The sequence below is a fragment of the Takifugu rubripes genome, unplaced genomic scaffold (assembly GCF_901000725.2).
Source record: "Takifugu rubripes unplaced genomic scaffold, fTakRub1.2, whole genome shotgun sequence".
Taxonomy (NCBI): domain Eukaryota; kingdom Metazoa; phylum Chordata; class Actinopteri; order Tetraodontiformes; family Tetraodontidae; genus Takifugu; species Takifugu rubripes.
Window position 1 is genome coordinate 105,781 of NW_021821636.1, and position 12,830 is coordinate 118,610.

Below are 12,830 nucleotides of genomic sequence, written 5' to 3' on the forward strand. Positions count from 1 at the left end.
GCACATTAGCGGCAGCTTTGTGTCTATAAACACTCATATCAGCCTATAAAACTATCATACTGGGATCATATGAATGTGTACATTATTGTAATTTTGAAATGTGTCACTAATGCTGAACCATAAAATGGTGTCATGTATTGATTACTGGACAAAATGTTAAAATAAAACGTTTTCTCCACCTCAACAGCTCCCTACTAATTAATTTCTGTTAATTTGTGCCAGTGATGCTGTTTTTCCTGCCCCTCAAGCTGCACAGTGTTTTAAAATGCAGATTGCTTTATTTATTTGCTTCACTTTGGAATTAAGCAATAGTTTTAAAAAAATCTGTAATGACACACTGTTGCATATTTTACTATTATTATTGTTAATCAATTTGCTTTTAACAGCTACTCAGCTACGGCTGCTGTAATCCTTAAAAATAATTAAAAGGAGAATTGCACAAAACTTGAAAAGAGTTTTATTTTTGTGATGCTGTTGAGCTAATCTGCTAAAAGCCTTTTTCAGTGAAACAGATTAGTTTATTTTAACTGATTAAAAACTCAAGATGGATTTGGATGATGATTCAAACACTGAATGACTGAAACAGAAATGATTTAAGGCAGAGGAGCGACAGAAAAGTAATAATGTTAAAGACTAAAGATTGAAATTTTGCCAATTGGGAATTCAGTTTTTGTAAATCTTATTATTAGTTGGATTTTTGTAGTTTATTTATGTAGTTTTGGGGAGGGCTTGAAGCAGCGCCCCCTTGAGGAGAGAGTGCGCGTGCCAGTAGTGATGTTCTCTCTGACACGGGGCTTAGAACCACGCCCCAAAACTCGGTAACGTTTTTGTATGCCTTTCACTGTGGTGTCTGATCCTGGCTTCCGTGCTCTGGTGGCTAAACTGGATCCCACATGCACCCTTCCATCAAGGCAGACAGTTAAAGCCATGGTGGAGAGGAGGGAAGTGGAAGAAAAGGAGAAGGCCAAGGCAGCCCTGCAGAATGTTGACAGTGTCAGCTTGACCGCAGATATGTGGACTTCCATCAACATGGATGCGTATCTCGCTGTCACCTGTCATGCTATTCATGCAGGTGAACTCTCCACCACCCTGGTGGGAGTTCGGCCTTTTCCTATCAGTCACACAGCAGAGACACGCTGGAACTGCTCGAGAGCTTTCAAGGGAATGGGCTCTTGAAGAGAAGGTGAAGTGCTTGGTGACTGATGCAGCAGCAAATATTCTGCGGGTGCAGCACGCCGTCTGCCTGGCTCACGCACTAAACTTAACTGTCAAAAAGGCCATGGATGCTACTCCTGGGCTAGATAATATAAGATCAAAAACGAGGCGGATGATCACCTATTTTAAATCAAGCACCACCGCTAAAGAGAAGCTGCAGCAGATCCAGGTGCAAATGGGCCGTCCTGTCACAAAACTAATAATTGAAGTAGACACAAGATGGAATAGCACCTATGAGATGCTGCAGCGTCTTTATGAGCAGAGGGATGCAGCTGCTCTGACCACTCTGCCCACAGCTTTGGACCTATTGACTGCAAATGACTTTGAGTGTGCATCTGAGTGTAGGAAGATACCGTCACCTTTTCATGCTGCCACCGTAGAGCTCTCACATGAAAAGAGGTGTCGGGATCAAAAATAACACCCCTGATAAAAATGCTGAAGCATGCTTTGAGTGAGCTGATGGCACAGAACTCAAACAAAATGGCAAAAGACCTTGGCATAAACCTCAATAGAATTATGAATGATAAACTCAGTGGGATAGAAACCACAAGCATCTTCTCTTTATCATCATTACTTGACCCAAGATTTAAAACACTCGGATTCCAAAGCCCTTCAAATGCCGAGTCAGCTGTGCACCGGTTAAAATCGGAGTGTGCGGCATTGTTGCCGAATGCACCCACCCAAGAGGACCCGCCGTCCACTTCAACAGCACAGCCAGAACCAGCTGCTTCTTCCCAAGGTACAAAAATGATAGAATTTGGATCAATAGATTTATTTGCATTGATTCATGTACAGACTAAACTTTATGTAATGTTTTATTTTGAGTCATTGATCCGTGGAAGCTGTTGGACAGGGATGCTGAAGAAGCAAGAGCGTCCAGGAATGCCACCGCTGATGCCATAGTGGAGGTGCAGCGTTATCTGTCAGCCCCTCCACTTGAACGATCACAGGACCCTCTGGTGTACTGGACGACAAACAAAGCCCGATACCCAAACCTGTACCACCTGGCAAACCAGTACCTCGCAACACCAGCATCCTCTGTGCCCTGCGAGAGGGTGTTTTCTAAAGCCGGGGAAATAGTTTCAAAAAAGAGAAACCGCCTCAAACCCTCGACTGTGGAGAAACTGTTGTTTTTTAAATAAAAATGCATAAGCACACCAGTTCACCCAAGCACCTTAGGCCCATACCCCCATCTGTTCCTAAAATATATAGAAAAATAATATAATAATAATACAACATCAAAAGTGCACAAACAGCAAAACTCAAAGTGCACGCTTGCTGGGTCATCAACCTTTTGCATGGCTGCAGTACCACCAATGCGCCAGCAGATGACGCCCGCGTTCGAAATGATTGAAGCTTCGAGTAATGAACCAATTTTCAACACAATGGTCCAAAAGGGTTCAAAGCCTCATGAAACCTCATTTGGACATCACTACGTGCCAGCTTTAAATTCATAATGTGTATCGCCGACAACTGTCCCACTTAAACAAAAACAGGTAGGAACTAATGTTCGCCTTAACAGGGGGCCATAAAATGTAACGTTACTGTTACATGTTAGTTCGCAAAAATAAACAAATCAGTTTTTGAAAAGACCCTAATTATTCTATAATTCTGAATTTATTTTAAAATAATGATTTAAACAAACCATCATGGTTACACAGAATGCATCCAGAAGTTCTATGAAGTCAAGATGTTCTGTGAACAAAAAAGTACAAATAAATTATTAATCAATAAAGCAATAAGAGTCCGTGCAGCTCCCTCAAAATGACAAAAGACAGGATCATTTAATGTTCAGCAAAATAAACTTTAATTTCTAAAAAGTCAATCACGGAGAAAGAGAGCGAGAAAGACTGAGACAGACAGAAAGTTTCACTTCTGTTGAACAATAAACTGAATATGGGACTGGTAACTAACGCACTCACTAAGATTTAGAAACAATGGGTCACACATGCTTTGAAAAGTGGACAAAAACAACAAATCCAGAAAAACCCTTGCAGAGATGTTCGGAAAGAAGAACAACTTATTCACAGTTCTATTCTTTGACTGCAAACTCAGATGATGGAGTTTAATCTGAAGAGACATGGTAATTCTGGGACATTACCGTCAAATAATAACAATCAACACATCCCAGGCTGTGTGCTTCACAGTAACGGTGCTGAAATGCTTTGTTATCGATGGGATTGTTGAAATGCTCTAATCTGAGGCCTGTTTTAGTCTCTCTAACCTTCGACTCACATTCATTCTCTTCTTTCGGCCTCTTGTTGTTTTCTCTATTTCTCTATTTTCCATCATGTTTCAAAACCAAAAGGAGGAATGAAGGGACAACTTGGCTTTTTCTCAAACATCGATAATATGGAGATTTTGAGGGGTGAGTTAGAGGTTCGATATGACTTTTAAATGTAACATTTACACTGCCGTTTACTGCTATTTCTAAAGGTGGCACCTGATGGGAAAACAGGAAAAACACGTCTCCTGAACCTCTTTTGTCACCAGCCTCATTTTGAAACTGGTGAAAGAGAGGAAGTGAAACTGCCCTCTGCTGACTCGCCTCAGTCTGCTTGACCATTACATTTGTGTTCGAAGTCTTCCGAATGTTTCGTGGTTTATACAGCTGCTGAGTAGGAGGTCAGTGACCTCTTCCAGTTTTCCAAATCTCACCTTCCTCAGATGACAGTGCCCCCCCCCAAAAACAAAAAAAATAAAACAATACGTCAGAAAACAGGTACATGCACGGCACGTTCTTCAGTGACACAACAATGACTGAAAACAGTTTAGTAGGCCTCCACAGTTTAGCACAGAATGTCCACTGGCCCTTTGACGGACACCCTGCGGTGCTCAGGTCTACGAGCTGATGATCTGGCCGGACCAGGTCTCGTGTTTCGTCCCTGGGTTCAGATGTGTGATCTTCACCTCCACCGCCTGCACCTTCAGGTTCTTGGGCGGGATCCGGCTCACCTTATACGTGACCTCGTCTCCCTCCACCGGAACATACTCCCCCTCGATGCTGAAGGAGAAATCACAACGTGCGCTGAGTCAAGATTCTAAATGTTCCTATGAGAAAAAGCGATCACATGCTTGATGGGTTTTTTTTAAAGGTGCAGCCACAATTAACGACATTAAGCTCTGGGAAAGAGGGAAGTTATTTTGTTCAGTTCCTGAAAGCCAAACCAATAATTTAAGAAAAAACAACTGAAACGTTTCTCTCCATATCTGCTCTTTAAGCTCCAGCTAAAATTTAGGCAGTGACCTTTAACCTTGAGCTCTCGTTATACAGACACAGTGGTGATAATGATCCACTCACTGCCTACAAACCAAGCCTGAGTTCCAGTCACGATGGAGCTAACTGAATCATCTTGGACGACCTTCACAGGAGAATCGTCTCTGATTTCCCGTTTCCACATTTAAATCGTGACGTGTTGAATGAACTCAGAGATGACGCCTGCGCCCCCCAGATATCTTCCCCTCTGTGTGAAACGCCGCTCACTCTGAGATATGAACAAAGATGTCCTCGCCGCTGTTGGAGGGTCGGATGAAGCCGTGACCTTGTGATCTCGAGAAGTTCTTACACACCCCCTTGAACACTGGACCTGAGTGAGCGCGCACCGTTCTGCAGACAAGGACAGAAAAGTGTGGACACTGATTCAGGAAGCAGGAGATTACCTCAGTAGTTACTGCAGATGGAGATGCGCTGCTCTATTCAAGCACAAACCAACCACATGGACTTACGCTGAGTAGGTGCGCGTGCGTTTGGTTGGTAATGGACTTGGCAGATCTCTGGGCAGCTGCTGCTCTTTTCCATCTTCCCACACTCGGCTTCTCTCCCTCAGGAAGGGAAAGGAGAGGGTGAGAGAGGTGTCGGGGGAGCGCAGTGGCGTCCCCGAAGGCGACGTGAGGCTAGGGTCCGCCATGATGCCACGACAAGGATGGACGCAGTGCCAGGTACTTCGGTTGCCTCCTGAGGCCAAACTCCGCCGGAGCGTGCGTTGGCTGATGCGTGGGACGCGGCCTGAGCAGATATATCGAGGTCAGCGCTGTCACTTCAAGTCTGTCAGGAGGGACCTGCTGTGAAGGGAGGGGCCACAGAGGCAACAGGACGGTTCAACACAGCTAAATATGTTGCATTCAGGAGCTTTAAATATTAAAGGTTTGGGAGTAGAATATTATATTTAGTGCCTTTCATTGTGGTTGGTCATTTCATGGCAGAACTGTCCTCACTTTCATCAAAACATATTAAAAGTATAAGATATAATATGACCTTTAGCATGTATATAAGAATATATACTGTATATTGATGCTACACTTGCAGCTACTGGCTGAATACCAGCACGGAAATAAAAAATTTAAGCATGAAAAACATTAGTAAATCATAATCATAACAAAATTATAATTGAAAAACGACTTTAATGGCAAATGTTTAATGATAAACTAAAATCGACACCTCATCCATTTCTAAACATCCATATTGGATCGCCTCCAGCAGACCAGTATTGTTTCCCTCCACCTGCCAGACGAGCTGTGACGCAAGTGAGTTTTACAGAGTGCACATCTCATGAGATGAAAAGTAATTTTGTGATGTCAAATAAATGGAGTTGCCTTTAAGCGCAGGTTGTATTCTGTAAATCTGCGTCCAATCTGCGAGGCTAATCTCTAAATCTATACATTACTACGGTGCACCGATTAACGTTTCACTGAATTTAAATATGTATCAATCGTGTTTCGTGTGCAGCTGCAGTCTCCTACACTGCTCTCTCTCGGAACTCCCCAGTTAAATCCCGTGTGTGATGTATTTTCTAGGCCCACTCCTCCGCCCACGCTGATGCGGGGAAAGCTGGAGCCTCCGCACGCAGCGTGACGTCAGAGGGGCTGCAGACCACCGCCTTCAGTGGTGCGTTCGTGACGTCAATGACGTGTTCCCGGTGGAATGATTACATCCTACAGGCACATAGTGCTGCCATAACATCACGTTCAACAACGCCCCGACTGCGTTGAAAGACAGTAGCAATGACATAATCACAGCAAATACAATTAAATTAAGTGAATTTTTTTTAAAAATGTGTGTTTACAGGAACGGTGTTGCGGGGAGATTTAAATGCTTCCTATGGTCAGGTCATCATAAAGGAAGGCACAATGTGTCCATTTACTGTTTAGGAAGTAACTTTTCCAGCTTGGACACCGCAGGGAAAGTCCACATGCCATCAGCTCAATCGGAACCTGAATGTAAATAAATCGGATCACAACTGGACCAATATCCCCTGTTGATGCTCCAAAATCGCGTCAAATGGACAAAGGGACGATTTCACGAATTTGAACCCGAGTCGATCACGTGCACGCGTAATTAAAGCGTGTCTCTTTTGTTTAGCGCACACGCTGCCATCGCAAAGCAAACAATACTACAATGTCCCGACCCCTTAAAAACAAAGACGGGCTGTCCCGCACCCCCCGCAGACGCCGCGACGCGTGAATGTTGTCAGAATCGGGACTCACCTGGTTCTGGTGCGCCAGCGCGGCGGTCGGCGTGTGAACGTCCGCGTCTCTAAAGCCGCTACGCGTTATATAATGAAGAGATAAATAAATAAGTCCACGCAGAGCCCGTCGAGAGAGCGCAGCTGTGATGCGGTCGCGTGCGTGCGTGTGCGCGCAGACGTCGTCCTTCAACGCTTGTGATGAGTGTCACCGGGGGAAGCGCCCGCTGCTCCCAACAAGCGATGCGTTGTTGCAAAATGACAATAAAGTCATTGACTTCCCCCCCAACTCAACGTCGCTTAAACTGATCTAAATCCTCAGATCTGCTTCATTACACAATCTGCACTTGCGATGAGCTGTTTCCTGTGAGTCAGTGCTCATTTATATAATTCCACCCTGATCTGAGCCCAAGATTCCTGCAGCAAACGTTGCCAGAGCCAAGTTGACTTCTGGGCAGCTACTAAATGTACATAAAGTGCAACAGAATCTGTTCCACATCCATTAGAGCGAGACCTTCGCTGCCCTCCAAACTGTAGGATTTATTCTAATCCCTGCTTCCTATAATCACAAACCAACACATCACATCTGCCCAGACAGATGTTACAGCCATTGAAGGTGAGGAGACTCAGAAATGCTGTTGTCGATACCTGACCTCCTCTTCTGATCGTTGTACTTATTTGTCCAAGTCGGTTTTTTTTCCAATAGTATATTTTATTATGAATGGAAAAACAAAATTTCACACCTTTCAACTCAACATTTGCCAAATGCAGCATTATCACGGTGTTGTCAGGGAAAACGGTGTATTATCATGTACACAAGTGCTGACATGTTCAGTCCCAAAATGTAAAGAGCGCTGTTGTGACAGAAGTTGCATCACCACAGCAGAGTTCTGGATTGGTTGCTTCAGTTTCTCTGATAGTCTGCGTCAGTATTTGTTTAGAACCGGCACATTTCTCAGTTTTAATTGTTCCACCATGACAGTAGCCCCAGGCCCGGTTCACAGATGGTCCCCTGGGGGAGGGAAAAAAACAGCATGTGTTTTTGTGGTTGTTATTTTTGTACAGAACAAGCAGAAAACAAAACTCGATAGGAGAAGCTGTTTTGGTGACTCTCAAAGTGCTGCTATGTGATTGCGGTTCAGCTTGGATGCTTTTTCCTCCCCCCATTTTCAGTTGCACCCATCGTATTATTGTGTACACAGGAGTGGTGACACAACAACTACCAAAAGTGGCTCCTGGACCACAGTCTCTAAACTTGATATTATCCTTATGTGTGTGTGAAAATGTGCACCTTTAACAAACACGTCACGCATGAATTATGTTCTTACTATCAGAGTGTACGGTGCCTCCTTCTTCTCCTTGTTCTCCTCCTTCGGCGCGGAGGTTGTCGCCTGTCCTGGCTGGGCTGGCGCCTCCTTCTCAGCAGCAGACGGGCCCGTGGGTGACGTATCCACAAACACTTCATCCGTCACTCGGAAGCGTATCTCCTCCCCTTGGTCCATGTACAAGTCGTGCGCTCCTTCGTCTGTCTCATACTCCCAAACCCAAACTTGCTCTGCTTCATCGCTGCAGCTGTGGTTAAGGATGACGTCGTGGTTTTTTCTTTTTTTAAACTTCTGCCATAAAATATGTGTTGGCAGGATACAATTTTGCAGGCTGCTGAAGTGACTCTGGTGGAATGAGAATGTCATCAAAGAAACCCATCGTCACTGTGAAAGAGACCGTTGTCACATATTCATTCGTTAAAATAGAAGTAAATACACAACACCTTGATTTCCTTTTCAAACCACTAAATGTTTAGAATGACTCGTTCTATAACGAGAAAGTACATTTCTAGATGTACTAGTGCATTCAAGAACCATATCCAACTCCAGTTGGTCAGTGAAACACGCTTGGGATAACTGTGACCTGGATGAATGACGACCAACACAGATATTTTACATCTCTAGACAACAGTCAGGGCGTTACCATGAACTCCCTCTTGGCTGCAGTACTTGATCTTGCCAGTCAGGATCTCCTCAAGAAAAGGGTGAAAAACAACATACCGGAAATGCACTGAAAAGAAAGAGTGGAACACATTAGTGGTTCATGGAATAACTATAATCAATCTCTGGAATAACCAAATAACAAGCTGCCACAACATTATATATCTGCTATATATCTGCTATCAATTAAAAACAATTACTTTTTGAGAAAACAAAACTGTTTACAAAATGTGCAGATGTAACAAATCCCCTAAAGCTACATTTAAATAAGATCATAAGCAAAGAAAAAAAACTATGGTAACTCTTTGCTGTTAGATTTCATGTGATTATGAAAATTAACTTGCTCCTAAACTTTACAAACGTGTCAGAGGATTCCAGTTCCAAGTATAGAGACATTTATGAGAACAAATTTAAAATTCTTGCAGAAGTTCTTAAAGCTCCATAACTTTAGCACCTATTATAGGTAGTTGCTTCCATCAGACCTTTGGTGTGAGAAGCACCGTCTCCTGGGAATATGTAGGAATCCTCCAGTTTTGTGACGTCATACAAGCAGATGCACAAGCCCACGTTGTAGACGACCTGAGGCGATAGTTCAACAATTGACAAATTCACATTTTTCAGGGTCAGATTACGACACTACCAGACTTAATAGATAACTTTTGGCATTGGGATGCAAACCTTGTTGGCCAGTTTCTTGTTCAGTTCCTCGGCTATGGCTTCATTGAGCGGTCTCTGGAAGTCCCACGGAGGGATCCGGACGGTATCGACCATCTCCACCAACACAAACATGCCGCCGGCCTGATCCTCGCTTCCACCCGCACAATCACTACTGTTGGATTAATCGCCCCTTTAAGGGCATTTCTTGCATTTCACAACAGCGAAGACGTGAAAAGCATTTTCAATTTTCCCCTTTCATAAACCATTTACAACGAAGAAACTATGCGGGTGACAATACTGCCGAAAAGTCTTTAAGAACTCATTTACGACAACAGTCTTTCGCGACATGTCGTAAAATTTAAAAGGCACAATACTGCCCGTTCGCTTGTAGTTATCACCTGTAGAGAAAAGTAAATAAAGCATCGAATCACTTAAGAAAACGTTCGAATGATTAATTCCATATCTGGCTAAAAGCATGAATAAATGGCATAAAATAAATGATAGCAGTCGCCAATTTTCATTTACTTCCCTTTGACATCTCTTGTAAATATGCAGTGTTTTCGGAACTGATTTAAAAAAATATTTGTACTGAACCAAAGTTTCTCATATTCTTGAAGGAAATGTTAATGCACAAGTTAATAAAGAGTTGCTTAATCCGAGCGCAGTTGGAAATGAAATGAAACAACACGCATGCCTTCACGCAGTGTTTTCATGAAATTTTCTAGCTTTACAGTTAAGCTTGATATTTATGTCAAATCAAATGTTTTTCAACACTAACAGGCTTTTCGAAATGTGCAATTATGTGTAACGGGTGGTTAAATCATTTTACGATACTTGCAAAGATCAAAACCCTCCAAAAAATCAAACATTATAGGCACATTTTTAATGGCTGATGATTAAAGATGACAAACACGGGAGATTTACACTTGTTTAACATTTTTTCCGGCCGTTTTTGATTTTGTTATGGACTAGATTAATGTAACTAACGTCAGTATCCATTCTGTTGCGCATCATATTTACCCATGCATCCCTTTCTCTAAATTAAACTTGATTAACTTTAAAAACACTGTAATATTAATCTAATAATGTAATCCATCTGATTTCCAGTCAGTGGGGCCATTTTACTCTTTCTCTTGGTTTGTGTTGTACGTTTGCTCCGTTGTGAAGAAGCAAAACAGTTTTTATTTACTTATTTTACATAATTGATTGGCTCCTTCCCTTCTACTCACATAACAATCATTTCTTCTTTACGGCCAATAGAGGGCGCCACCGCTTGATGCAGTTTTAACTTGTAGCCTTCCACTTACTGCGTACTTACTTAGGATCCCCATGTCATCCAGGTCGTTTCTACTGTTCACTGGCCTCCCTTTCATCTAAACAGCATAAACTCAAGATAAGTCATAAATGTCAGCCAACTGGACCACTCTTCATTGGAGATTACACGTTTATGTGTTGGAATTAAAATGTGGAACCTTGACTGAGCTGCTTTCAGGAGGAGTCCTGGTAGGTGTTCTGGCTCCCCTGTTGTGACTGGAGGGCCAACATTAAATAGATTATTATAGACAGGTTAAAGCAGATTTCTGCAACTTAACTCCAAAGTCAAAGAAAGAAAAACATCCACAGAAGCCTGAGTGATTAAAAATTGAAGGAAAATTCTTGGATCTCATTTTGGTGCACGTGAAGCCCTGAGTAATGTGTATAAAGTATAGGCAAAGCAAATTTTTTTGATTGAATGTAGATTTCTGTGTTGTACTTTGCCCTATCCTGGTTTCCAGAAGCCAATCCCATTATTTGGCAGCAGCAGTTTATACACTGCAATGTTCACTTCCTGTAATAAGAACTGACAAAGGTTCAGGTTTTGTGACACCAAAACAGAAAATTGCTCTTGATGTGGTCTAGGCCCACACTTTTTGTCCAGCCCTGCAGGGTCATCAGGTGACCAGGTTCAATTTTCTCTGACAAAGTGAAGCAACTTCCGAGACTGACAGTGCAGATAAAGGAACTCAGTGTCTACAGTCTTTCAGATCAATGTTTTATCCAGTTGTATACAAAGATATTTTGCAGTGCTATATTAGAAGGAATTATGTAACCCACTGAAATAAGCGACAATTCAAAGCAAGACATGCTTAAAAATGTAAGATGCAAACACAGACTTACCCTCGTGAGCCATATGGAACCAATCAACATTTTGACAGGATTCTAATCATTTCAGTATGTCTGACAAGGACATCTGCTTACAATGCAGATATACTCATGCATGTTCTCATAATTAATGCAAGAGTTAGACTCCAAGCAACTCATGGCTGCCGTGACCTTGGCGCCGAAGGCTGCAGAGTCAAGTCATCTTCTTTGGCCCGTGAGACCAGAGGAAACAGCATCAAGTTACCCTAAAACTTAACAAAGGTTCCTGTAGTTTAGGGCTAAAACATTATATAAGCAGTTATGTAATAAATATCCCGTAGAAAGGTAGTTAAATTATACATCAAAGGAATACAATGTTGGGAGAGTTCAAACATTGTTTTGAAAGCAGCACTGGTGCAAATGTTCCCAAGAATTAAAGAGGAAAAAAGAATAGTCTGTTTTGGCTACGTTGTTTAACTGCTGGGCACATGATGTTTAACAAAAAATCTTGTCTTTTAAAGTGTTTAAATTTCACATTCAAGTCACACTTGCTGACCAAGAATCTACGGTTCCTCAAAATGCAAAACCTTTGTGGAATGGAAACTTTTACACAAATAGAGATGAGGAAAGTCGATAAGTCTGCCACTTATTATGGCGATTCAGTGGAAATTCATTGTGTTCAACCTAAAAATCGGTGACAGTTTCAACAGATCATGTGACATTTGTTAACCTATACTAACCACACCTCCACCTGCTCATGCGTTAGGGGAATCAACAATTTTTCTTTTGTTTTTACACTTTCTTTAGCATTGTTGAAGTTTTCATCTGACAACTTAAAACAACAAAAAGTGGTTTGTGAAAAGCTCAATTGTGCTGGAATTCTCTGACATGGTAATGAGGAAATACATAACACTGATATACTGCAGGATAGGTTTTGTTTTTTAGCCATTATAAGCAACAGTAGAATAAGGAATGGTTAATGGTAAATAATTCCCAAAGATCCATATCGTAAACAAAAGTAATTTAAGTTTCAGAATGTTATTATAATGTCAACCTAAAATGTTCAGTTTGCAAAAAGTTTGGTCACGTTGGTCAGAAATGGTGTGGATCCATCAGGCTTGGGGTCGAGTGTCAGCCAATTACAAGGGGAACTTTTAACAGGGAAGACTGGATTAATTGAAATTCCAATAAAGTTTTTGAGCAAACACAAAAAAGAGGTTGACTTCTACAAATGAATAATGATCCTAAACACACAAAGTACTTGATGGATCAAGTGACTAATGTTTTGCCATGACCATCACGCTCTCTTGACCCAAACACCATTGAAAATATGTGGTTAGAGCTCAAAACACCAGTGGAGGCAAGGTGGCCCAGGAATCTAACAGAAGTG

At 42.1% G+C, this 12,830-nt stretch overlaps 2 protein-coding genes across 3 annotated transcripts; both read right to left on the bottom strand.

Annotated features, from left to right (window-relative positions):
• Positions 1-2,998: 2,998 nt before the first annotated feature.
• Positions 2,999-6,941, bottom strand: LOC115248472 (cold shock domain-containing protein C2-like). 2 transcript variants are annotated; one of them, XM_029832227.1, is made up of 4 exons: positions 6,700-6,941; positions 4,942-5,274; positions 4,700-4,822; positions 2,999-4,219 (listed from the first exon to the last, which is right to left on the bottom strand). In XM_029832227.1, exons 2-4 carry the CDS (start codon positions 5,121-5,123, stop codon positions 4,057-4,059), a joined length of 468 nt encoding a protein of 155 aa, XP_029688087.1. In that variant the 5' UTR covers positions 5,124-5,274; positions 6,700-6,941; the 3' UTR covers positions 2,999-4,056. The 2 variants fall into 2 exon arrangements, with proteins under 2 accessions (XP_029688087.1, XP_029688086.1); XM_029832226.1 differs by having other exon boundaries at positions 4,942-5,277.
• A 427-nt stretch (positions 6,942-7,368) lies between these two features.
• Positions 7,369-9,654, bottom strand: LOC115248470 (DNA-directed RNA polymerase III subunit RPC8-like). Its single transcript, XM_029832224.1, has 6 exons — positions 9,341-9,654; positions 9,145-9,241; positions 8,646-8,732; positions 8,323-8,386; positions 8,006-8,243; positions 7,369-7,689 (listed from the first exon to the last, which is right to left on the bottom strand). Exons 1-6 carry the CDS (start codon positions 9,449-9,451, stop codon positions 7,639-7,641), a joined length of 648 nt encoding a protein of 215 aa, XP_029688084.1. The 5' UTR covers positions 9,452-9,654; the 3' UTR covers positions 7,369-7,638.
• Between the last annotated feature and the right edge of the window lie 3,176 nt (positions 9,655-12,830).